At 34.4% G+C, this 25,288-nt stretch overlaps 2 protein-coding genes across 2 annotated transcripts; one reads left to right on the top strand and one right to left on the bottom strand.

Moving 5' to 3' along the window:
- Positions 1-3,893: 3,893 nt before the first annotated feature.
- LOC132543455 (uncharacterized) lies at positions 3,894-4,604 on the top strand. Its single transcript, XM_060206993.1, has 2 exons — positions 3,894-4,187; positions 4,260-4,604. Exons 1-2 carry the CDS (start codon positions 3,894-3,896, stop codon positions 4,602-4,604), a joined length of 639 nt encoding a protein of 212 aa, XP_060062976.1.
- A 5,429-nt stretch (positions 4,605-10,033) lies between these two features.
- On the bottom strand, positions 10,034-23,464 carry LOC132543863 (ubiquitin-like modifier-activating enzyme 5). Its single transcript, XM_060207424.1, has 12 exons — positions 23,247-23,464; positions 22,596-22,641; positions 21,607-21,696; positions 21,197-21,306; positions 19,364-19,450; positions 18,906-18,990; positions 17,058-17,162; positions 16,635-16,762; positions 15,393-15,528; positions 14,751-14,829; positions 14,155-14,273; positions 10,034-12,539 (listed from the first exon to the last, which is right to left on the bottom strand). The coding sequence occupies exons 1-12, from the start codon at positions 23,384-23,386 to the stop codon at positions 12,468-12,470; spliced, it is 1,197 nt and encodes a 398-aa protein (XP_060063407.1). The 5' UTR covers positions 23,387-23,464; the 3' UTR covers positions 10,034-12,467.
- Between the last annotated feature and the right edge of the window lie 1,824 nt (positions 23,465-25,288).

Consider the following 25,288-nt stretch of genomic DNA (forward strand, 5'->3'; position numbering starts at 1 on the left):
GAACCTTGGAACATTTTCTGCTTCCATAAATTTGTCATTGATAATTTTTTGTACTTGCCGGTTACTGAATGATCATGTCGATATCTGGTTTTATTTCGCAATTTGATGCATGGAATTAATTCAAACAGGCAGAGTAAAACAAATGACAGAAAACCAACCCAGGAACGCAAATGAAAATATTTCTTGTTTTATGACTGCCTTCCATTACGTAATCGTGTTATTCATTACTGAGGCGAGCTATATCTATAAAAAAAATCTAACAGAGATTGTAAATATATTTGACAACGGTCACACCGGTAATAGGTGTTATGACCTCTAGGTGCGTCGGCTTCACAGAGGATAATACATTATATAGGATGGAAAGTATACTGATACATATATGTTATCAGTTTAATGGTGCCCTAATGCAGATCGCTATACCAATCTGGTCCGTTTCCGGTTGCTGGATTAGATTCCGGAAGCGGAAGTAATTAAATCAATGAATCGACTTCCATATAATATCACTGTAACACTGTATAGATTTAAATGACAACTCAGTAGACCTTGGCAACCACACCATTAGTACCTTTCAGATTATTTACAAAACCGAAATTGAGAGCATGTGCCAAACATTTCATTAACGAGCTTTTGTGTCAGAAAAAATCGAAATATTTGCAAAGGGTTGTGCTGATATATCACTAATGTTCTAATATATTGTATGCTCTGTGCACAATGTTAATAGTATGTACAGGATAATCTATATAGATCTCTGGTGCGTTTTTACATATTCACATCCGGTATGACAAAACACCAACCGCGCATGCGTCAGGTATTGAAGATAAGATGGAAATGTCTACGACTGTTTTATTTATTTTGAATTTCTACTAAGGCAGAAAGATATTACAGGATAGACATGAAGCTTGGATTTAAAGGCCAGAACCGCTTGTAGTTTTTCTCACATTAAATCTGCTTTATATCGGATATTTAAAAGTGGTTTTGTTAGTTGCACATATGGTTCACGATGGTGGGTAAATCTTTATTTCACGAGTGCTTAGCAAGAGTAAAGATATCATATCATGAACAGCACCTTTAGCATTTTACATAGTATTTTTTGTATTTCCAATTTCATTATATCCTTCTTTATTAGACTTATGATTGGACACCTGTTAAACTTTAATCTGTTATGTTTTTTTTTTTTTTTTTTTTTTTTTTTTTTTAATTTCAAATCTTTTTTTTTCCAGTTGATAACAACTTCGTCAAGTTTGGTGGTAAGATGTTCCAACAGAACAGCATTTGCATATTACTGGCAGAAATTGTGTCCCTGTGTTAGCTGGCTGGTTACGTGGGTGAAGAGCTTTCAAATACTGGTCACAAAGATTTTGCAAAGTCGTTTAGTTTCCATTTCAGGAATATTAATGGCGTCTCGTCTTTAAATAACAAGAAATGTATTGGTCACGTCCATATAGGATATCTAACACTCATTTTTATGTTAGCATGTTCATGTTTAGTTTTCTTAATGAAATGAAGAATTGATATTATAGCATTTTCCCCAGAAACTATACTTATTTTCATTTCAAGAAGGACTCTATATCCTTGAGTGTGTACATGTCTAGAGTTAATTGCCTATTTGTAAACGTACGCCTACAGTGGCTAGCAACAGCACACACAAGCTGTTATGGTTGCTTCTTAGGTCATTTGGAAACCCCAGCTTTACCTGCATACAGAAATAAATGGATCTTAAGCGTATGGGAGACATTACAACATCTAAAACTATAGACAAACACCAACATAATAACAAAGTCTTTAAAAAGCTTAAAATCGAGACTAGAGTAAAATATATGTCATTTATTAACGATTTATATCGTGATGTTGTAAAAGTACAGCCAGATTAAGTTCTATTTCCCGATAGGATAAGCGTCTGCTGCTTCCTCGACGTGCCAGTCAAAGTAAGTAATGATATATTGATTAGAACAAGGTAAGTAGTGACACCATATGATATAAGAAAGAGCATCAACCACAGTTGATTTCATATCGCACATGGAGATATAATGATATCATTGTGGCGACCATTAAACATCCCCATAGCCCAAAACATTGAATTGAATGCTACATTATATTAGTATAGACTTGGTAAGGAGGGAAGTTACTCTCTAGAAATGGAAAACTCTAAATCGAGAAATCGATGTCCTCACGCTTTTCATACAGGCTGGTTGTTAGCTGTCCAAATTAATTTCACTGTAGAAAATCACCCAGGTAACCGGCTGATGAAGAAAGGCCACCAGCAATATAATTATCGTAAAATGAAATTAAATGGGAGCAAAAGAATTTGTAATGTTTTGATAAACGTTTCTTTAAAGCCCGCCCTATGTATACTGTTGTATTAAATCTAATGATGCGTTTGCCACTCTCATCAATGACGTATATTTAAACATTTCCATGAAATTCGATGTAATTTTGATAGAGCAGATAATCTTTCGGGTTGTATCTTATTAGCTAAATTGTGCTGAAGTGTATTGCATTGTAGTATACAAATAATAATTGAAACAAAATACTGTTTAAATAAATTCGTATAAAAAATCAGTCGGCTAAGAGAAGGACACATTTTGTTACAAAGGGTATACTTGTTTTTCCTGCGCATTTGGACTCTGGAGCACATAAAACCGGAAAAAAATTAAGAGACATTAACACGTAATTTGTGTAATAATTGTTTTCTCTGTATCTGCTTTAAGTATTCAAACCATAAAGTAATGTTCAAAAATATTACAAATAAATGCATGTTATCATTAAGAGTAATTATATGCTGATTTCTTTTCCTGTTTTAGAAATTTGATGTCTTTTGTGTTATTGTCGTAACCAACGTGCCAAATATATTTGTTAATAACATCTCCCATGGTAAAACCTCTGCAGATAATCACAGATATCAATTTTCCAGTAAAATGTTGAAACGTCTCTCGACTCGGTAACATTACAGGTGTCGCTGAATATCTCCCCAAGGTAAATAACGGCCGCTAATCAAAAGTCCATTATAATACATTATTTGTCTATTCTTGTCACTTGTGTTTCTGTATTTGTCTCCATCAACATCGATATAGACTCATCTTGTCATACTTGTAATGGTGTGTTCCCATTTCGCCTTAGTTATATATGTTGGTATAAAACAGGTGGAAATGTGCTAAGGCGAAATGGAAATGGGGCTAAGGCAAAGTGGGAATTTAGGAAAAGTGTGGAAAGACAAAGAAACCAATTGCATGCAGCGGTTGTTGTTTTTACAATAATTCATTCTAAATTTTAATCTTACTTATAATTGACCAAAGGCCACTTAGATTTAAGATATATATAATATATAAAATATATTTGAAGAAATAAAAATAACTACATGTTGTATTGGAACATGTACATTTTTCACATTGAAAGAAATAAGAAATAACTACATTTTGTATTAAAACTTGAACATTTTAACACTAAATCAATTAAATGTATTTAAATAGATATATAATTCATTTCTTATTTCTTTTATAATTAAAAAAAGGAACAAATCTTATTTTAAAAACCTAGTTTTTCTATGAAATGTATATTTATGAGCAACTTACATTTTTAGTTATAGTTTTTTCTTGGGGATATATGTATTCAAAAATATTCATAGCAGATTTTTACAGACTGAAAAGTTTGGAATAACTCCTCATCACAGCTTACATGTTATATATAAAAGACCTTTGACAGTATGCTAAAGTATCAGTTTCACAATCAACATGGCAGGAGTTATGCTACATGTAGACAAAGTACTGATATTCACTACTGACGAGAACCTAGTACATCTATGCTCTGCCGAGATCGTCTACTGCGATTGAACCTTTTATACAGCCCCACAGATTTTTGACAGTATCTTCACCATCCATGCTTTTGTTGGTACTGTTATGTTTCCGCTTGTGTATTCATTACTACCGAACAGAGATACTAACACCTACAACAGATTATTCACGTTTCTGGAAGACATTGCGGTTCGACACAACCTGAACTTCTCATCAAGCACAGTTAGCCTTGATTTCGAATGTCCTTCCCATAATGCCGTCACTCAGACATTTCCATCAGCAGAACTCAATGGATACCTATTCCACTTCACAAAAGCCATCTGGAAAAAGACGCAAGAATATGGACTTCAGATTGACTACAAGAACCTTCCCGAAGTCCAGAAACTTGTCCGCCGTGCAGTAGCTTTGCCACTTCTTCCACTACACCAAGTTGAAGATTACTGACTACATGCCCTAGAAGATGCCCCACAGAGAGAAGACTGCCTGAAACTCGCAGATTACGTCACAGAGACACGGATTGAAGGGCGATATCCACAACCAACATGGAACCACTTTCTAACCGAAGGACCCAAAACCAATAACTACTTAGAAGGATGGCACAATAAACTAAAGAAGAGAGTAAAGACAGCACATCCCAACATCTACAACATCATCGAGAAGTTCCAGCGACTGCAAGCAGCTACCGAGGTGAAGATAATCCAATATGCAGCAGGCGGACAGAGACGACAGAAAGCAAGGAAGTACAGAGAAGTAGAAGAACATCTAGCAAACCTAAAGGCTGATCTAATGAATGGGACCAAAGACTTCATCCAGTAATAAGACACAGCATCCTACATTCTGAAACTCAGTGACTAGTTATACAGTGTTGTGACATCTATAGTGCTTAATTTGAATCATGTTAGGACTATTTATTATATCATATTGAAACAGAGAACCTTTTGAACATTAGTGCTTGATTTAAATGATTGATATGATAAGATTGATAGTGCTTAACTATAAGATTTTGTTGCATGAAATGTATACTTGTCTGTATCAATATATATTATATATCTATCCTGTTTATTATGTTTGTATTGATGACATCGCAAGAATACCATTAATAAACATTATTAAATCAATTACTTGACTTCCTTAATTTGTGTATACAAGGTTCCATTTCGCCTTAACTAACTTCTTCCTACCTGGTTTTGGCACTAAGGCGAAATGTGAATATTTTTAACCATGAAATTGACAGCTAAGGCGAAAAGGGAGTAAACCCTAGTAATTATTATCAAATTATCATTTGAAATAAAAAAAAAATGCTAGAAGGGTCGCCAAGGATCTGTATATCCTATTTATCACAAAATAAGTATGTTATCTAGTGAATTAAATCATATTGTAATGTCCATGTGTAACTACTGTTATATAACCTTGAGCGTTTTTCGTTCGCTCCGCCAGCCCGAAGGTCATTATGGTGTCATAATGTTGTCAATGGCGTCATGTGTCGATTTCAAAATGGCGAAACAAAATGGCTGCCGCGTCTGATGTTGTCCTCCACATTTTCGTTTCAAGACCTGTCAAAATATTACTTTTCTGACATGTATGGTACAAAGTACTCTTAATAAATTTTCATTCCTGTGAGATTTTATGAACCAAGACTTCGATGTTTTAATTTTATTAAAACTTTTTTACCCCTCGTGAAAACGAAATTTCATATACTTTAATAATTACAAATTCTTATCCAATGAATTCGCCTATTTCATGTATTCACTTTTTTCACTGCGTCAGATCACGATTATGATGTCATCATATGAACAATGATGTTACGTCATGAACTGAAAATGGAACAACAAAATGGTTGCACCATAAGAAAATTTAATTCTCATGTATGAAAGTAAAATAAAACATTTTTAAATCCTTTTCTGTTTTCTATCAATGTGTTATATAAATTAGAAAAAAAAAAAAAACAAAAAACAAAAATTTTTGTCACAGAATTGCGGGTATATTTAGTGTTATATAGAATGCTCGTGCTAATGACGCTGGAAAGCGATGTCTTTCTGGGACAAGTTCAACCGAATTCCTTTCAACAGTTATCCGATTAAAAATGCTTGATACTATTATCAGATACAAATATATATTTAAACAATATGTCGCAAATTAATACTGATAAGAAAACACCACGATCGGTGATTTTGACAACTCGATTGAAAACAATCATCATAATAGCATAGTGATGATGTCATCTTCTCATGTAATATTAAAATAGGATAGTTATAATATAATTTTATCATTTATGTTATTTACCTATTTACATATATTCTAGAGTGAACCCTGTATGGTAAAATTATTCTTCAATTTTCAGTTTTAATAATTTCTTTACAGTCAAGTTACGCCCAAGATCAATGTGTGATTCCTTTGTTTCCACAAGGTACCACTTGCAAAATGTCATTTTTGACCCTGTCCTAACCGGCCGGTCACGGAAGACACAATTCTGTATTTTGATGATAACTGTGGGTTGAATGTTAATGTTAGGATTTTCTATAGGTGTTGATAGCAACTTGTTTCGCGTTGTCAATGACTGGGTTCATTGTTAAACATCCAACAAATAACATTAATGTCAGTGTTTATCTCACAACTCTGTCTACCAATGTTGTAACGTAATAAAATTATCCTATCACGCAAGAGGGATTGTACTTGACACAGCTATTTTTATGATCTTTTTGTAAATAGATTCGTCATTGAAGTAATTTATACTAAAAGGCACTATTGGTGAGTTATATCCTTGACTGGTCCATGCCTAGTGTGCTGACACCGTAAAATACAAAACCTGTGTTAATTTGTAGAAGCCAATCCCAGCGTAGTCCAAACGTACTTAGATTACCATACACGGTGATCCATTAAACACAGGGCTTGACAACCTAATTCACATGAAGCCAAACTGACTACATTTTGTAATAGTTTTTCTAAGTAGCAACTATTAACTAAACAGTTCACGTCCTTCGAATAAGACTAAACGATCACGACAAATTGTTCCTTTTCAAATCCATTTTTTCACTGTATTTTTCTATTTATCGGTATGAATGACGCTTAACTAGACGTATATCTCTCGGATATCGGATAGCAAAGACGAAAGTGCCCATCTTACTGTCTACATCCTTCACTGATAACAATAGGCTTTGAAAGTCATTGAAATACAAGGACCAATCGCTTACTGACCTATCATGTAACATAATTTGTCTGTTTAAATCTAATATTCTTGAAATAACCACAGTTATCACAGTACATTTTTAACAGTGTTCATTGGCCACTGACAAATTCTGTGGTAGTAAATTTAAATACAAGGACCAATCGCTTACTGACCTATCATGTAACATAATTTGTCTGTTTAAATCTAATATTCTTGAAATAACCACAGTTATCACAGTACATTTTTAACAGTGTTCATTGGCCACTGACAAATTCTGTGGTAGTAAATTTAAAAATCGGATATTTAAGTCCTGGATCCTACGTTTTCTGTGGAACTCATTCAAATTTTGAAACCCCACTTTATCTCTCAGTATTGGAACTCGTCAAAATTTTAGAGGTGAAGCTCTGGAGTCGACTTGAAATAACCCTGAGAAAAAAAACTGTTTTATAGTGTTATGGCACTGAAATGCCAATCCTGGAGCGAAGGAGCAAAGTTTAGGCTGGCGTGTTGTGAACAATCTATACATCTTTCATTGTTGCGACCTTGAAAAATACCGTTAACACGGGGTTTCAAAAGAGGCAGGCTGATGAAAATCATAAAAAAAAAATTACGGTTGTCATAGTGATCTCATTAAGGAATAATCTATCCCCTTGTGCTATATAGTTTGCCTGTTGGCGCCGTTGTTGTATACCTTGTTCGTATTTGAAAACTTCTTACCTGGACTGACCAAAGACAACAAGGCGGGTGTTGTCCATGAAGCAAAAGACGCTTACTCTTACGGAACACCTGGTCTTATTATCCTTGTACTTTTTCGCAGTGGCAATCATTGTTTTGTTCATATTTTGCCCTTGTTGTATTGAATTTGAGCTTGGATTATGAATGTGTTGACATGTTGGTATTTTTTTTCGACACAGAAGCAGGACCCCCTACCTGGTCACGTTATACCTAAAACAGGCATTGCACATCCAATCAAGGGCTGAGGGTAAAATGTTTATTTCTAACATACGTCTTCGCTTTGCTATATCATCTACACAGTGTAGGCTAATTGGACAGATGTCACCGGCCGACCTCCGTAGTACTACATCGTGTTACTATGGAACCCCATCGTCGTAATGGCAACAGTATGCGTGTTAATACAAACCTCAAGAAACTGACGTGTGGTAGATTTGGCATGAACAAACATGTTTATTGTATTAAACCTGAGTCCAATTATAGAAACTACATTTTCATTTTAACACGAAGAGAAGTTTTGTGTGTGTGTGGGTGGAGTGTTATTTAAAAAAGAAATTAAATTAGATTTGTTGTGAGTTCATATTTGTTTTCTTCTATCAAGCTGGATCCAATTATAGAGGTTGCATTTATGGAGACAAGAATTGGACATGTTGGTGACAATGGGCTTTGCATGAGAGGCAGTGATAAAAATGTGTAGCTGTAATTACGTTCAAATGTGAAAATCATAAAACTGTTGTGAGAAAACCTTTACATGATAATCATGATACAATTACTGATAAATAGGTCAGTGCAAAGATTTATCAACCCGAGAATATCGATATTTACCGAAGACGGAGCTTATATTACGTTTGGGCAATACATAACAAGTATATCTTAGCAGGAATGCAACACAATCAGTCATACGATAATTTCTTTTTCAGTCTGGTGTACTTTGTTCGAATTTATCTTAATGTATATTTAGTTTTAGAGATACTGTAGGAAGATACCATAGCTTATCTGACTTCTAGTGGCAAGACTTCTGAAGCTAGTGATTCTGGTTCATGTCTTTACTACGTTCAACTGGGAAGAAAATGGACGAACGAAGGCTTCGAAGTTTTATTTATCTCATGCATATAAAAACCAAAACATGAAAAAGGACATGCTAACATAATCTCGTTTCGATCAACCCGAAGTAAAATAGGAGCTAAAGAAATATTTACACGGTGACGCCTGAAAAACACAAGGAGAACAAGCCCAAGTGTTACAGAGGGATATGCGTCTTCTGCTTCATATTTGATACATTTGATTAAATATTGATATCGGTTATGTTCCACCTGTAATTTCATGTTCTTAAAACAGAGTTAAACATAACAAAGCTTATTATTGAATTGTATTCATTTATGTATATATATATAGAGAGAGAGAGATTTGATGAAACTCTATACAAGAGTATCTATTTACTGACACAGGGGTGGCCGCTTGGCGCAGTGATAACGCATTCGCCTTTTACCTAGCCGTCCGGGGTTCGATTCCCGCAATGGAAGTGAAAAGGTGTGGGGGTCCCCTGCCCGAACACGTGGGTTTTCCCCGGGTACTCCGGTTTCCTCCCACATTATGACCTCTCACGAGCTTCCATCCGAGCCAACAAGACAGATTTGACTGTACAAACACACACACCACACATACGTTTGTATGGTTTCCAGTAGGTGTGTTACTAATAGATTTTTCCGAATGTTTGAGGAACTAATTAATAATAAAAGAAGATGAACTCCTCTTTCACTTGAAATGATACGCAAAATAAAATTGCAACTAATCGTTTCTTCACAGAGAAAAAATATGCAAGACACTCATAGGGTTCACCTGGCCATTGGAAAAATTTCACTTTCTTTAGGGGTCAGCAAAGCAATTCATGATTCATGCTAAAATGGGACAAAATAAGACCGTTTTTTACAGGAGGAGATGTTCATGATCAACATTTACTCAAGGATGCTTCAGACCAAATTTGGGCAAAATCTAAATTATTCCTACAGCAGGGGAGGATTTCAAAGAATTTGCTGTATTTGCCCTGAGCCCCGCCAATCCTGCACTCAGCGGCCGAGACCCATTGATTAGAGAACTCATTCCCATACACCCAAGAATGATGCGGACAAAATTTGGGCAAACTCCAATCATTGCTACAGGTGTATTTTTTTCAAGAATTCGCTCTATTTCCCCTTTTGGTCACCGCCTCTCCTGTCCCAGGGGACCGACACCTAATACAAAATTGATTCCCCTTCACCCAAAAATCCTTCAGACCAAATTTGGGCAAAATCAAATAACTCCTACAGGAGGAGTAGAATTTAAACAATTTTTTGTATTTCCCCTATATGACCCTGACATTCCTGCCACAAGGAGCCGAGACCAACCATTTATACAAAATTTGCTCTTTGTCCCCACGGAATGCTTCTGACCAAACTTGGTCAAAATCCGCCGAGTCATTCATGACTAGTAGAGATCCGCAGAGGGACGAGTGACTCCCTCGGTATGATATAATCTCACTGGTCCTCCGCACCAGAAAAGACTATCCAACACAAATATGACACAAATATCAAATCACCACAATGCAGCATAGAGGTTTATTTATAATTTAACAACTATCATCCTGTTTCCATTCATATACATGCATTCAACACAATCACCAAATTATCTACATAATTACATGTAAATACCAGTTACTCCTTATTGTACATATTAAATGTAATTATTTTAAACATGGACTAAAGTATACCTTACTATAAATAGTTATTTCAACGTAATTCATAAACTCAATAAAATATCACTGAAGGCTGTTAGAGTTGTCGCCCCTTCACATTAATGTCTGTAGATTCACTATGGTGGTAACGGGTACAAGTAACACCTAATCATAAATGTGTTTTAACCTGTATAAATTAACAAATAATATTCAAAAATTAATAAATAGTTCTTCCATACTTTTTTCACGATTGAAATTAAGAAGAAAAAGTTTAATTTGTGCAAAAGAATGATGAGAATAATTCAGTGTATTACATACATCGAGATAAAATTTGAAGGAACATGTCACCACTTTTTGGACAATATCTATCTGATGTGTTTTAACAGGTTATATGCTAATACATATGTATATTAAATAACCAAACAAGCCTGCAGCAGATGGCACTGTAGAAATACAGTATAACCATTTTTTTTCAAATGACGTATTAAAGAAGTCAGTTACAAAATTCAAGGAATGTATTGAGACCTCAACACCATATAAAAACATTAAGAAGTCTGTGCATTTCCAATGTTATAATTCATGTGCAATTTGATTATTCCAAACTTTTTTTTTTAAATTATAAAAGAAATCTACATTGCACCAATAACCCCTCAACATACATACGCTATCAATTTACATATTTAAGAATATTGTATTTTTTTCCGCTTCACTGAACCTAACCATGTTGATAACAGTAAAATTCTCTGCAATGCATCAACAGAAGTGATCATGCATATCTAACATAATTGGTGTCAACACTATTTGAACTATATAAATAAAATGATATCTTTGTCCGAATTGACACTTAAAAGACCTCTCCAGTCCTGTGAAGTCTTTGATGCGAGGAAGATAACTCCAACAGGAATTAATGAAAGCATGATTACACAAGGCTGATTTAAGGCATTTATACTTTGAACAAGTTATAAAGTCAAGCATACTAATTTATCAACAAGAATGGACAATTTTTCGTGCTATAAGTGATTATGAGATCTATCATCCACTTAAACTCTGTGACAGTAACTTAACCTTTCTCACAAACTGACTAGTACCCTGTTATCATTCTCATAGAGATAATGAAAAGGTCTTTAACAAAAAAGGAAGACAATGAAATGAATGTCATAACACAATACTTAACAGCTATGTGATGTTATGAGGGAAAATATGAATGAACTCTGCCAGAATTTAAAATTTCTGACAGAGGGATACTTAGGTATTGCCCATCGTTCAGATCTACTATAATTATGTCTCATTTAGAAAAAAACGTACATGCAATCAAAGGCATAATTTCAATGATGTTTTTTTTTTTTTTTTTTGAGGTTCTACCAAAATTCAGCAGTGCAGGCTGATAGAATACAGCACATATTGCCTATGTATATTATAACTCTGTTTGATTAAAAACAAAAAAAATATAACAAATATGCAAGAAACCAGAGAGAAAAAAAGTTAGGTTGCAATAACATTTGGAAGCAGAAAAATTATCTTCAGAAATTCATTATTAATATCAACAATCTGATAATTTAAGTCATCAATAATTAAGTCTGAATCAGTTAAGTTAAATAAATTAAAGAAATTAAATAAGTTGTTGTCTTTTTTGGTGTTTATTATTCCTTTTTGTTTTTGTTTTATTTTGATTTTTTGACATCCCCTCAGCATTTTTTCATCCCTTGACAAATTTCTTATTTCTTGCCAAGTGCAAGCATCCTGGAAAGCTGTACTTTATTTTATCACTTGCAAAAAAAAGTTTCAAATTTCTAAAAATGCCACAAAGATTCTATAGTGCTTCATTAGAAAATACACTGTTATACTGTCACCCACAATTGACAAGCAACAAGAAATTGCAGCTTAAATTAAACGCTATTAATCATTACAACACATACATGTTGTATGTAAAAGCTGGGAAGCACAATACCCACAGATGTAAGTGAATCATGGCGGCTGGGCATGTTCTGGTAAGAACACAGTTTCGGTGGTCTTGAAATACCTAAATATCAGATTTGGTATTCACATGTTGTTCCAGATCCTACACATTGTATCATAAGCCTTTCATCTCTTTCATTAGTTCCTCGATACTCTTCTCTGTGTTTTCTATGGAATCAGCATCATCCTGTAAAACACCAGGACATTATCAACACACTAACAAAATAAAATGACAAATACATCTTCCTTGAGCTATTGCTTATCTGAACTCTCAGCAACAATATAATATATATTACATATAAGTCATCTGTGTAGTATTTTGATCTGGTATAGAATAGACTATTCAGAATCCATTGTTTACCTGTTTGGTATGACTCAGTTTACCTATATATGATATATAAGTTACCTATGTAGTATTTAGAGTCCCTTGTTTATCTGTATGAGGTGACCCAGTTTACCTGTGTGAGGTAACCCAGTTTACCTGTATATTATATATATATATATATATAAGTTACCTATGAAGTATTTAGAGTCCCTTGTTTACCTGTGTGAGGTGACCCAGTTTATCTGTGTGAGGTGACCCAGTTTACCTGTGAGAGGTGACCCAGTTTACCTATATGTGATATATAAGTTACCTATGTAGTATTTAGAGTCCCTTGTTTATCTGTGTGGGGTGACCCAGTTTACCTGTGTGAGGTGACCCAGTTTACCTGTATATTATATATATAAGTTACCTATGAAATATTTAGAGTCCCTTGTTTACCTGTGTGAGGTGACCCAGTTTACCTGTGTGAGGTGACCCAGTTTACCTATATATATAAGTTACCTGTGTAGTATTTTGATCTGGTGTTTTATAGGCAAGTCAGAGTCCCTTGTTTACCTGTGTTAGGTGACCCAGTTTAGCTGTGTGAGGTGACCCAGTTTACCGGTGTGAGGTGACCCAGTTTATCTGTGTGAGGTGACCCAGTTTACCTGTGTGACCCACATACCTATATATGATATATAAGTTACCTGCATAGTATTTTGATTTGGTGTGGTCTAGGTTAGTCAGAGTCCCTTGTTTACCTGTGTGAGGTGATCCAGTTTACCTGAGTGAGGTGACCCAGTTTACCTGTGTGAGGTGACCCAGTTTACCTGTGTAAGGTGACACAGTTTACCTGTGTGAGGTGACCCAGTTTACCTGTGTAAGGTGACCCAGTTTACCTGTGTAAGGTAACACAGTTTACCTGTGTGAGGTGACCCAGTTTACCTGTGTGAGGTGACCCAGTTTACCTATATATGATATATAAGTTACCTATGTAGTATTTAGAGTCCCATGTTTATCTGTGTGAGGTGACCCAGTTTACCTGTGTGAGATGACCCAGTTTACCTATATATGATATATAAGTTACCTGTGTAGTATTTTGATCTGGTGTAGTATAAGCTAGTCGGAGGCCCTTGTTTATCTGTGTGAGGTGACCCAGTTTACCTGTGTGAGATGACCCAGTTTACCTATATGATATATAAGTTACCTATGTAGTATTTAGAGTCCCTTGTTTATCTGTGTGCGGTGACCCAGTTTACCTGGGTGAGATGACCCAGTTTACCTATATATGATATATAAATTACCTATGTAGTATTTAGAGTCCCTTGTTTATCTATGTGAGGTGACCCAGTTTACCTGTGTGAGATGACCCAGTTTACCTATATATGATATATTAGTTACCTATGTAGTATTTAGAGTCCCTTGTTTATCTGTGTGAGGTGACCCAGTTTACCTGTGTGAGATGACCCAGTTTACCTATATATGATATATAAGTTACCTGTGTAGTATTTTGATCTGGTGTAGTATAAGCTAGTCGGAGGCCCTCAGTTAGTTCAGGAGTTGCACCTTCTGCAGCTTGTGATTCTTCCTCTGTCGTTTCTGACACAACTTCAATTTCTAAAGAGGCAGTAGATTACAATAAATGAGCTGTTGATATTTCTAAGAACCATTCATGCATATCCTCTTTTTAAAACTTGTTAGAAATCAATTTATAAAATATTTCATATTCAAATTACAAAATAAATATCATATAAGATAGGAATAAGTAATATCACCACTAAGTACATTTGTAATTACCTAATATGAGATATCAGATATCAACATATGTCATTAGATATAATGTTGTATACTTTGTAAGTTGATTTCAAGGTTTGAATATTGTATAAAACCAACAAACAGAGACAAATTTCAATACCCTGTCTAGGCCTTTAACTCAAGATCTGTACTCTCTTATCCCCTAGCCGAGGAATACATTGTATCTTTATTATTTTAAATGCTACCACATCTTTCACTTCCCTGTTATGTTTTGCTATAGAGAATGTTATGTTCATTTTGATATTAGAAGACAGGGGTATTAAACGTAGCTGTACTTACGGAATGGGTTTTCTTCATGTACAATCTCCTCCTCTTTCTCTTCTACAACTTCTGTCTTTGGCTTTAATGCTTCTCTTTCCTGTCAGGTATATCAAACAGACGAGCATTACATAAATATTAAGTGTAAAAAGATCTACAACAACAAGATATAGAATTGAAACAATGTCTTGTCCCTCAACAGCTCCATAAAGTTAACATTATTTCCATTTTTATATAAAAAACTAGAAATTTTTGTTTGACATGGATTATAAATTGTTTGAAGTAGACATTGACCTATGACCTTTAAGGGGTATCATTTGATGCTATGATATTATGGGGCAAGCATGAATCAAACCTTTTGAGAGGTTCAATATCTGACACTAATTCTGAATGAGATGTGGAGAGATGCCACAGATGGTGAAGGATCAGACATCAGTAACACAATATATACTTATATATGTATACTTAATGAAACTTTTACTATTACAGTAAATCAGCTTATTCATGACCAATGTTAACTTTCTGTACTAAATTTAATTTGTTTTTTTTTTTCTAATTTTCAAAATAAAAAAAATTCACTTTTGTAAATTTTCTGTGTTTACCTATACAGAATTACATCAGTTTCCAGTAGTAAAACAAAATGCTTGAAGTAACTTATTTAACCTTGAACTTGATTTGTTGTTGGCAGCAAAAGCGGTCGTCACACTGAGGGTTTGGCTTCATGGCATAATTTGGGAAGAAATCCTGAAGAGCATTGTAACCAAGGTAGTAGGAAACCTCACCAAATTTAAGTAAACACCTGCAATTAATCCAGATATTGTATTGTACAGTTAAAGATTCCTTTAACGAGAGTGTGGCACATATTAAAAGTACCTGTAATAACTGTATTATATTGGTTAAAAATACCTGTAATTACAGTACTATTCATGTTAAAAACACCTGTAATTACAGCACTGTTCATGTTAAATACACCTGAAATCACAGCACTGTTCATGTTAAAAACACCTGAAATTACATTACTGTTCATGTTAAAAACACCTGTAATTACAGCACTTTTCATGTTAAAAACACCTGTAATTACAGCACTGTTCATGTTAAAAACACCTGTAAGTACAGCACTGTTCATGTTAAAAACACCTGTAATTACAGCACTGTTCATGTTAAAAACACCTGTAAGTACAGCACTGTTCATGTTAAAAACACCTGTAATTACAGCACTGTTCATATTAAAAACAGCTGGAATTACAGTACTGTTCATGTTAAAAACACCTGTAATTACAGCACTGTTCATGTTAAAAACACCTGTAATTACATTACTGTTCATGTTAAAAACACCTGTAATTACAGCACTGTTCATGTTAAAAACACCTGTAAGTACAGCACTGTTCATGTTAAAAACACCTGTAATTACAGCACTGTTCATGTTAAAAACACCTGTAATTACAGCACTGTTCATGTTAAAAACACCTGTAAGTACAGCACTGTTCATGTTAAAAACACCTGTAATTACAGCACTGTTCATGTTAAAAACACCTGTAATTACAGAACTGTTCATGTTAAAAACACCTATAATTACAGCACTGTTCATGTTAAAAACACCTGAAATTACAGCACTGTTCATGTAAAAACACCTGTAATTACATTACTGTTCAAGTTAAAAACACCTGTAATTTTAGCACTGTTCATGTTAAAAACACCTGGAATTACAGTACTGTTCATGTTAAAAACACAATCACTGTTTGATCTATACTTAATAATGTAACAAAAGACTGCTACATTTAAGAACATCGGTAATAAAAGAATGGTATATGTAGGAATGGCTATTTGTGTCCTGGTTACAGTATATTTCCTTTGAAGTCAAATAAAATGGTAGATGTATCGCCTGTATATTATGTAATTCCTTACTTCAGTGTGTTTTGGACTAAGAATCCTGCCACAACTGCCATAGTAGTAGGGAGACTGGCGGCACACACGCCTTCTCTCTTCAGTGTTCGTTCATCTGTCTTTGTAGCCACAACCAAGGGAGGGGCACACTATTGTATATTTACAAAACAACAGCAATAAATAACATAAGGAAAAAGTAAAAAAATATGTTTTTTTTTCTAGATTCATTAACAAGAAAATTGCATTATCAGCATACATAATGTATATTTGAAATTTAGGAACAGGGAGAAATCTTTTCATTCCATCCAATTCACTTTCAGATCACCATATTTTTCCATTACAGATTTTTTTTCAGTACAAATATTAATGAAATATGTTCTTGAGAGTACGATTAAAGCTAGAAAAATTCAGCCATTTTCTGGCAGGGAACACAAAAGCACCTACAGCAAAGCATGATGTTTCCCCAGGTTTGATGAACTGTATGTGTCCGGACACTGCATTCTCACTGACTCCAGACTCGATCCATGGCTGTCCGATCTCATTACAAGCCTTAAAGAACAGTACATGTTATGAAGTAATTAAATAAGTGACATGATATTTAGATTACTGAAGGTGGAAATAAAAAGAGAAAGAACAGCACAAAAAATTAGATTAATATCAGGGTATCTGTGATTGGTGAGACTGAAGTAACTAATCCAGACCAGGTGCTGGTTTATTTATCTGCCCTGCAGGGTCATATATTTGTACCTGCTGTCCCCACTACATGATCATAAAAGGTGACTAAACTTGGGATCTTGACACTTTCTCTTCTCATAAAGTTTCTGTTTCCTTATGTTTCCCTTGGCACTGCCTCCTTTTTGACCTTTACTTGTGAGGAAAGCTTTGGGTTATGTCCCCTGACCGAGACACACCAGAGTCTTCAAAAATAGTAGTTACTACTTCCTGCTTAACATATATAGTAGAGTAACAACTGGCTAACCCTTGTCAGTGCATTGCAACCAGTCGAGATGCCCTGCTGCTGGCCTTCAGTATTGTTTTCTGTGTGGTTACACTAAATAATTGACATTAGTTCTGCACTATCACACGGAGTCTTACACACATATATATCAACACATGCAATCATATCACATATACCAGTAAGCCGTCCTTCAATAACCTGAACTGTTACTAGTCTAAGGATGTTTAGCAACACAAACCAAACTGTTTATTTATGCAGACAAAGTCATCATTCAGCTCTTTAGAAGTAAAAGAAATCATGATGAACATGCAATTATGAACACAGATCACAAAAGACTTTGTCAAGGTTCATCAGCAACAAAAATCATATCAGTAGGCCAGTTTCTTTTTTTCATAAATATCCCTGGCCCATCTGGTTAAACCAATAAATGAAAAAAAGCCAAGCTACTTTAATTTGAGTAGCATAATGGCAATCTCTTTAACATTTGATTTCTATGGGAGATATGGGAGATTATTTTTATTTATCTTTTTTTTTTTTTTTTTTTCACAAAATTTTCAAGCCACTGAAAAATATGTTGAATAGTATACAGTGCAGACTTGGGGTGTGCCTTTGTGATCTTTATCATTTCATCTTTGTATACGTTTTACAGGCTGTCAACCAAGTCAAAGATTAAAAACTACCTTAAAGTAACCATTCTCTTCAACAGCATCACAATCCAGGCAGAGAGCTGCTGCATAGCTCATCACCATCATCATCTGAATGGGCACCTAAAAGGCCAATATCCTGTTGTACTGCCTTGTAAGGTGCCCATACAGGTGAGAAAGAGATGCACTGAATCATTTTCTGGTGACTAGTGATGCTGTTAATGACTTAAGAATTCTCTAACTTGTAAAATAAAGAAGCCAAAAACAGTGTCAAAGAAATATTTGCAATTTCTACATTTATCGGCGACAAATTTCCTGAAAAATAAAGGAATATTTTTAAAAAAATAGGAAAATATAGGAAATATAGAAGGTCTTTCAAAATATAGTTTTTTGAGCCAAAATTTAGGAAAACAGAGGAATCAGTCGACTGTCTGGTTTTATTGAAATCTCAATAAGTAATACATATATTCATTAAATGTTTTTAAATCTCCTTTAGTCCTCTTTATTTCACTTTCCAAGTATCCATAGCAATTTTACATCTATAATAACAATGTTCTCACCTAGATTTGCAACAGGCAGTTGATCTTAAAAAATAGCCATCTAAATATTAATTTGTTGTGGTATTGATCGTTTGATGTTTTTTTCTAAGATAAAGCTAGTATGACGCTGAACAAACAATGGTAGACGTACAGTATTGATGGCCATGCGAGCCTCGAAGTTGTCCACACAACTGAGTACAAGATCTACTGGAGAATTCTCTTTTATACCGCCATTCCTACAAACAAAACATACTCTGTTAACATGTCACAGGAATCTAAAACAGTCCTCAAACTGGAGATTTTATGAAATTTTGACTAATCGTAAACATGAAAATTTGACGGATTGTAAACATGAAATTTTGACAAATTGTAACCATGAAATTCTAACTAACATATTATCAAACACTAGGGTATTTGGGATCATCTCCAGTTTGCCCACACAATGCAATTTTATTTTCATGGCTTTTAAAATGGTCCAGCTGGTGAGAGAACACACCTGTTTCTCAAATAAACAAGTACACAAAATACAGAAGAAAAATTTATAACTCCTATTATATCAATTCTATTACTGATCACAAAGATATCCCACTGGTTTTGTGTGTTACATACCGGATTCTGTCCATGAAGTGGTCAAAATTTTCCATGGTGGTTATGTTGTAATTGTACACTTCAAACTCAACATCTGGATTGATTTCCCTGTAAAAAAGTATAACAGATACTGTCAGCTCATTGATTCTCGAGGTGATGTTATTTTTGTTGAATTTGTGGGTAGTCTAAATCCATCAATTGATATCTCTATGAAATGATAAATTGATATCTCTATGAAATGATAAATTGATAAAAACTGACAACAAATTTAAGCATTAGTTGATTCAATAGCGAGATTTATCCACGAAATTCAATTGCCAACAAAATGCCTTTTTTTTCATAAAACCACAAAATTTGAGCCCAACAAAGTTATATCGTTTTACAGAAATATATGATGAAAGAGTAGATATGGCATGCAAATGATCTCATCCTGTAATCACAATGTATTTCTTTTTTTTTTTTTAGCAGAGCTGATATATTTCATCATAAATCTTTGAGAGCTATTTCAATAATGTACATAATGCCTCAAATCTCCCATTTAAATTGACACTTCTATCAATATTTCAGTTTCCTGCCTATTACAGTTGTATTTCCATGCAAGTTATCAATATAATGATGTGGATGGTATCCCTAATCAAAACCTAGAGTCCTGGGGTGGGATTGATGTTTACTGGAATAGCCTCAACAAAACCTGGAGTCCTAAGGTAGGTTAGATGTTTTACTGGAATAACCCTCAACAAAACCTGGAGTCCTAAGGTAGGTTAGATGTTTTACTGGAATAACCCTCAACAAAACCTGGAGTCCTAAGGTAGGTTAGATGTTTTACTGGAATATCCCTCAACAAAACCTGGAGTCCTAAGGTAGGACAGATGTTTTACTGAAATAGCCCTAAACAAAACCTAGAGTCCTGGGGTGGGATTGATGTTTACTGAAATAGCCTTTAACAAAACCGAGAGTCCTAGGGTGGGATTGATGTTTACTGGAATATCTCTAATCAAAACATGGAGTCCTTCAGTGGGACAGATGGAACAGTCATAAAGTACAGTATATGTACAACAAACCATCTCAAATACAGCATATTAATGTTTTTAACAGAGTAAAATATTCATTTAAAACATTTATTTGGAAACACCTGTATCATTTTAAATCATACAGTGTCAAGATTAGTCAGTGAATAGTCTGATGAAGGTGAACGTGAAGTCATCAAAATATCATACTCAAATCTTCTACTGGTTCTGTTCTATTTGCTAGGGCTTTATCACACATATGGTAATATGGCAATAAATGTAATGAGTGCTACAGCATTGATAACAAGGTAGTTATGTGATCAATATCCTTAGGCTTGCTGAATCACTTGCTGTGTTATGCATATCAATGTGTAACCCTGGTAAAATACTATCTGCAATATACCACTCGGCTAGAGAGAACTTCTCTTTAACACGATTGGTTGAGCGTCAGACTAGTAAGTCAGGGGTCCCGGGTTCGATCCCTAGCAGAGGCATTGAGATGAAAAATGATCTCTGTTACATTGGCGCCCATGTAGGGACCCGGGAATAATACTTAGTCATGCCCCACCGGCATCGCTGTTACCCCTGGAAACTTGAGGACGAGTTATTTCCTGGAGGGGGAGTATGTAACCCTGGTAAAATGCTAGCCGCAATATACCACTCGGCTAGAGAGAACTTCTCTTTAGCTCGATTGGTTGAGCGTCAAGACTAGTAAGCCAGGGGTCCCGGGTTCGATTCCTAGCACAGGCATTGAGATGAAAAATGACCTCTGTTACAAATGTATACATTTATACCATTTAAAACCATATAGTACTTATATTGAATAAAGAGTCACTGAAACACTCACTTCAGAGTTTTTTCTGCAGCCTCTACTTTACTCATTCCAGACTGATGTGGCTGGTAAAACAGGCGGTTCATGTTGGCGAGCTCAACTTTATCATAGTCAAACAGCAACAACTGAAAAATGTATGATATTTTTAAACACTTTCATTCTGGTGTCAGTATGGTATTTTTTATTTAACTGGCAACTAAAGTACTGGGCTGTTAACTTTGTTATGTGAGACTAGGTTTGGCTGTCTTATATGAAATATGGTTGGACCTACTGATTATAATTTACTCTCTGGCAAGCCTCAATGAAGTCTGTATAACATTTGCAGATATAACCTTATTTATAATTGAAATGTTATGTTATAAAAAACAAATATAACTTTTCCAAACCAACATCATCTTCATTGCTGACATATGCCCTTGATGTACCTTTCCAATTCCACATCTGGTTAACATCTCAGCAGTTACACTTCCCACTCCACCAACACCAACAACTGCTACAGTGTATTCTCTGATTTTCTGTGACAAGAAAAATTAGCAGTGAATGACATACAGTGCTTAATCTACCTAATAGAGGCAGGAAAAAGGACACAAATTTTCTAAATTGTAAAATTAAATTTGGGAAATTTAACATGCTATATATAGAGAATGTTATGTCATTTACTTGCTTTTCGGAGAAAAAAATGTTCTGAAGTTTTAAAAGTAAATAAATCAGTCAAAAAACAATCATACCACATGATCTCAAACTCTTTTAACTTGAATACCCTGTAGAATTTGAAGTATTCTGTCAGTCCCAGTGATACTTTACAATCATGATAATGAGGTTTGACTGTATTTTGATTCCTTTCTCAAACATTCACCATTTTACCCATCCATGACCAGTTCTGAAGTATTTATATGTCACAATTTCACTTCAACAATTTTTTCATCCATCTCCACCCAACAGACTTTTTATAAATGTGTAAAAAAAACACAAATTGGACAAGAAAGCCAAACAGAAGTAATGTTGCAGTAATTCACAGCCTTCACTTTTTAAGAATCAGAATAATTATTACAATTTGTCATCAAAATCACTTTCATAAGGTCGTACCAAAATAAAATTGGTATCTTTTTAAACTTTCTGTAAGTTATAAACTTGTGGAAACAGGCTGAAAAAGTATCAAAAAATGTCCTGCCTACACATAGTGCAAACTAGTAACTATACTTGTGAACTTGAACACTCTACCACTCAGGAAATTAACACTAATTAAAACCAGTAAGCTATGGTGCAATGAACAATTGTAAGCTGGATGCAGAATTCAATCAACTTTAAAAAGATTTTACCGTACAGTACTGTGAACATTGACCAAGTCAGAAGATCAAATGAAAGATAGAATCTTACAGACAAATATATGGATTAAAAAACTAAATGTTGTTACCTCATAATTATCTACGATCCCCATCCTCTTAAGGGCCATCAGCCGACTGAAACATGAAGTACACATATATAATATTTAGTCAACATTTTCGAGCTAGTTATATACACAGCATATTTTTACAATTTTCATTTTATATAAGAATTCATGAAACATATGTTAAGTTCTTATTTTCGTGAGCCTTGGCAAGATCGTGATCGTTGTAGACTTTGGTGTCAAAGACTTTGTGTTACTTCTACATAAATTTTAAGTAGTTGTTGGAGAGATGCCTTCCGACTGATCAGCGAAAGATTTTGTCAGTTTTAAATACAAGTTCGTCACTTCAGACATAGTGGTGCTGAGCTATATAATTAGCTCCTCGGAAAATATCACAACTTAAAGTCGAAATAACCAATTACAAAACTGTAACAATATCCCACGTACACTAATAGTTTGATTTGATTCAAATATGTATCATATGATATGTCTTGTATCGTTTGCCCGTGTCAGTATACATAGATGCATATCCATATTGAACTTCACAGCTGCCATATGTTTCAACATGGCACCAATATAATACAAATACCCTGAAAGGCTTAACTGCAAAACTGCACGTTCGCATGAACGTTGTTAAAATATTCCTACACAACATATCAATATATACTTGAATATTACCTGTAAGGATTAGAATCAACAACTTCTGAACTCATCTGATCTATTTTGGATCGAACAGCTGACTTTTGGCGATTTCTTTCCAACATTAGTTCTTCCTCGAGCTCACGTACCCTTTTCTGCAGCTCTTCCATCGTAGACATATTTAAAACTTATGTGGTACCTTAACACTAACGAAATCGGACCTTAATTCAATCTTAAACAGTAAAAGTGTAACCGCTGTCAAAATTTTGCAGTCAACGTGGAGCAACCGGAAATGAACACTGAAATCGTCTCTAAGCACAATACTTCCTACAAGGGAGATAAACGCGTATGTTTTATTGCGCGTTATTTGAATCGTTGTTGTGAAATTTCAGTGTTGAAGTATCAAAATATATATCAGCAATAAGTCATAGGTTTAGGAGTTTTGGTTTCATTTAATTAAAACGTAGTTAAAATTAATGTCCGATACATGTACTTCAGCTATATTAGAACATACAATATCCCGGTATCATGATGTGTTAATAAATAGTTAGATTTACCACTCCGTAGCATTAACATACAATATCCCTGTATCGTGATGTGTTAATAAATAGTTAGATTTACCACTCCATAGCATTAACATACAATATCCAGGTATCATTATGTGTTAATAAATATATTTAGCACTCCGTAGCCCTAACATACAATATCCCTGTATCGTGATGTGTTAATAAATAGCTAGATTTAGCACTCCGTAGCATTGATATACAATATCCCTGTATCATAATGTGTTAATAAATAGCTAGATTTAGCACTTCGTATCATTAACATACAATATCCCTGTATCATAATGTGTTAATAAATAGCTAGATTTAGCACTCGGCACTAACATACAATATCCCTGTATCATGATGTGTTAATAAATAGTTAGATTTACCACTCCGTATCATTAACATACAATATCCCTGTATCATGATGTGTTAATAAATACTTAGATTTAGCACTCCGTAGCACTAACATACAACACCCCTGTATCACGATGTGTTAATAAATAGCTAGATTTAGCACTTCGTAGCACTAACATACAATATCCCTGTATCATGATGTGTTAATAAATAGCTAGATTTAGCACTTCGTAGCATTAACATATAATATATTATTACAAGAATGCACCACTCCCAAAAGTAGCATTATCCTTAAAAACTAACTGATTAGAAGAATTTACACAATATTTTACCTTTTGCGTGAAAGTTTGGTAAAACGCCAGAGAAGGCAATCGAGCTATTTCACTGCATTAATTAACATGTCTGACTTTGACCTTGGGACTTTGGAACACAAACTTATCATATGTCTTTTTTAATGTGTTCCTTCCTTGTTTCTTAAAAAAAACTTGATAAATGAAGCAACTGGTGTGGACAAATAAAAAAAAAATGTCACGATATTGGATTTCCAAAAACTTATCATATGTCTTTTTTAATGTGTTCCTTGACACACACATGATATCAGCACGATATATTTCTGAATTGAAAAAACTTGATAAATGAAGCAACTGGTGTGGACAAATAAAAAAAAAATGTCACGATATTGGATTTCCAAAAATTGCAGGTTATAAAGATTAACAGATATGATATCATATACTCTCTGAATAGCTATTACGATTATTTAACCATTGAACATGGTGACAGATATAAAGAATGACGTTTGTTCTATAACCATTGAACATCGATCAGAATGGGTGACAGATATATAGAATGATGTCTGTTATTTAACTATTGAACATCGGTCAGAATGAGTGACAGATACATAGAATGACGTCTGTTAATTAACCATTGAACATCGGTCAGAATGGGTGACAGATATATAGAATGACGTTTGTTATTTAACAATTGAACATCGGTCAGAATAGGTGACAGATATATAGAATGACGTCTGTTCTTTAACCATTGAACATCGGTCAGAATGGGTGACAGATATATAGAATGGTGTCTGTTATTTAACCATTGAACATCGGTCAGAATGGGTGACAGATATATAGAATGGCGTTTGATATTTAACCATTGAACATCGGTCAGAATGGGTCAGAA

Source organism: Ylistrum balloti, unplaced genomic scaffold (assembly GCF_031769215.1).
Source record: "Ylistrum balloti isolate Yb309-2 unplaced genomic scaffold, AGI_CSIRO_Ybal_v1 Utg369560, whole genome shotgun sequence".
Lineage (NCBI taxonomy): Eukaryota > Metazoa > Mollusca > Bivalvia > Pectinida > Pectinidae > Ylistrum > Ylistrum balloti.

Coding starts and splice junctions, on each gene's coding strand:
- LOC132543455 (XM_060206993.1), top strand. CDS start 3,894: ATGTTTCCGCTTGTGTATTCATTACTACCGAACAGAGATACTAACACC. Junction 4,188..4,259: donor AGAAACTTGTCCGCCGTGCA/GTAGCTTTGCCA, acceptor GATGCCCCACAG/AGAGAAGACTGCCTGAAACT.
- LOC132543863 (XM_060207424.1), bottom strand. CDS start 23,386: ATGTCTACGATGGAAGAGCTGCAGAAAAGGGTACGTGAGCTCGAGGAA. Junction 21,307..21,606: donor CCAGATGTGGAATTGGAAAG/GTACATCAAGGG, acceptor TACATTTTTCAG/TTGTTGCTGTTTGACTATGA. Junction 12,540..14,154: donor CAGATCAAAATACTACACAG/GTAACTTATATA, acceptor GGTGTTTTACAG/GATGATGCTGATTCCATAGA.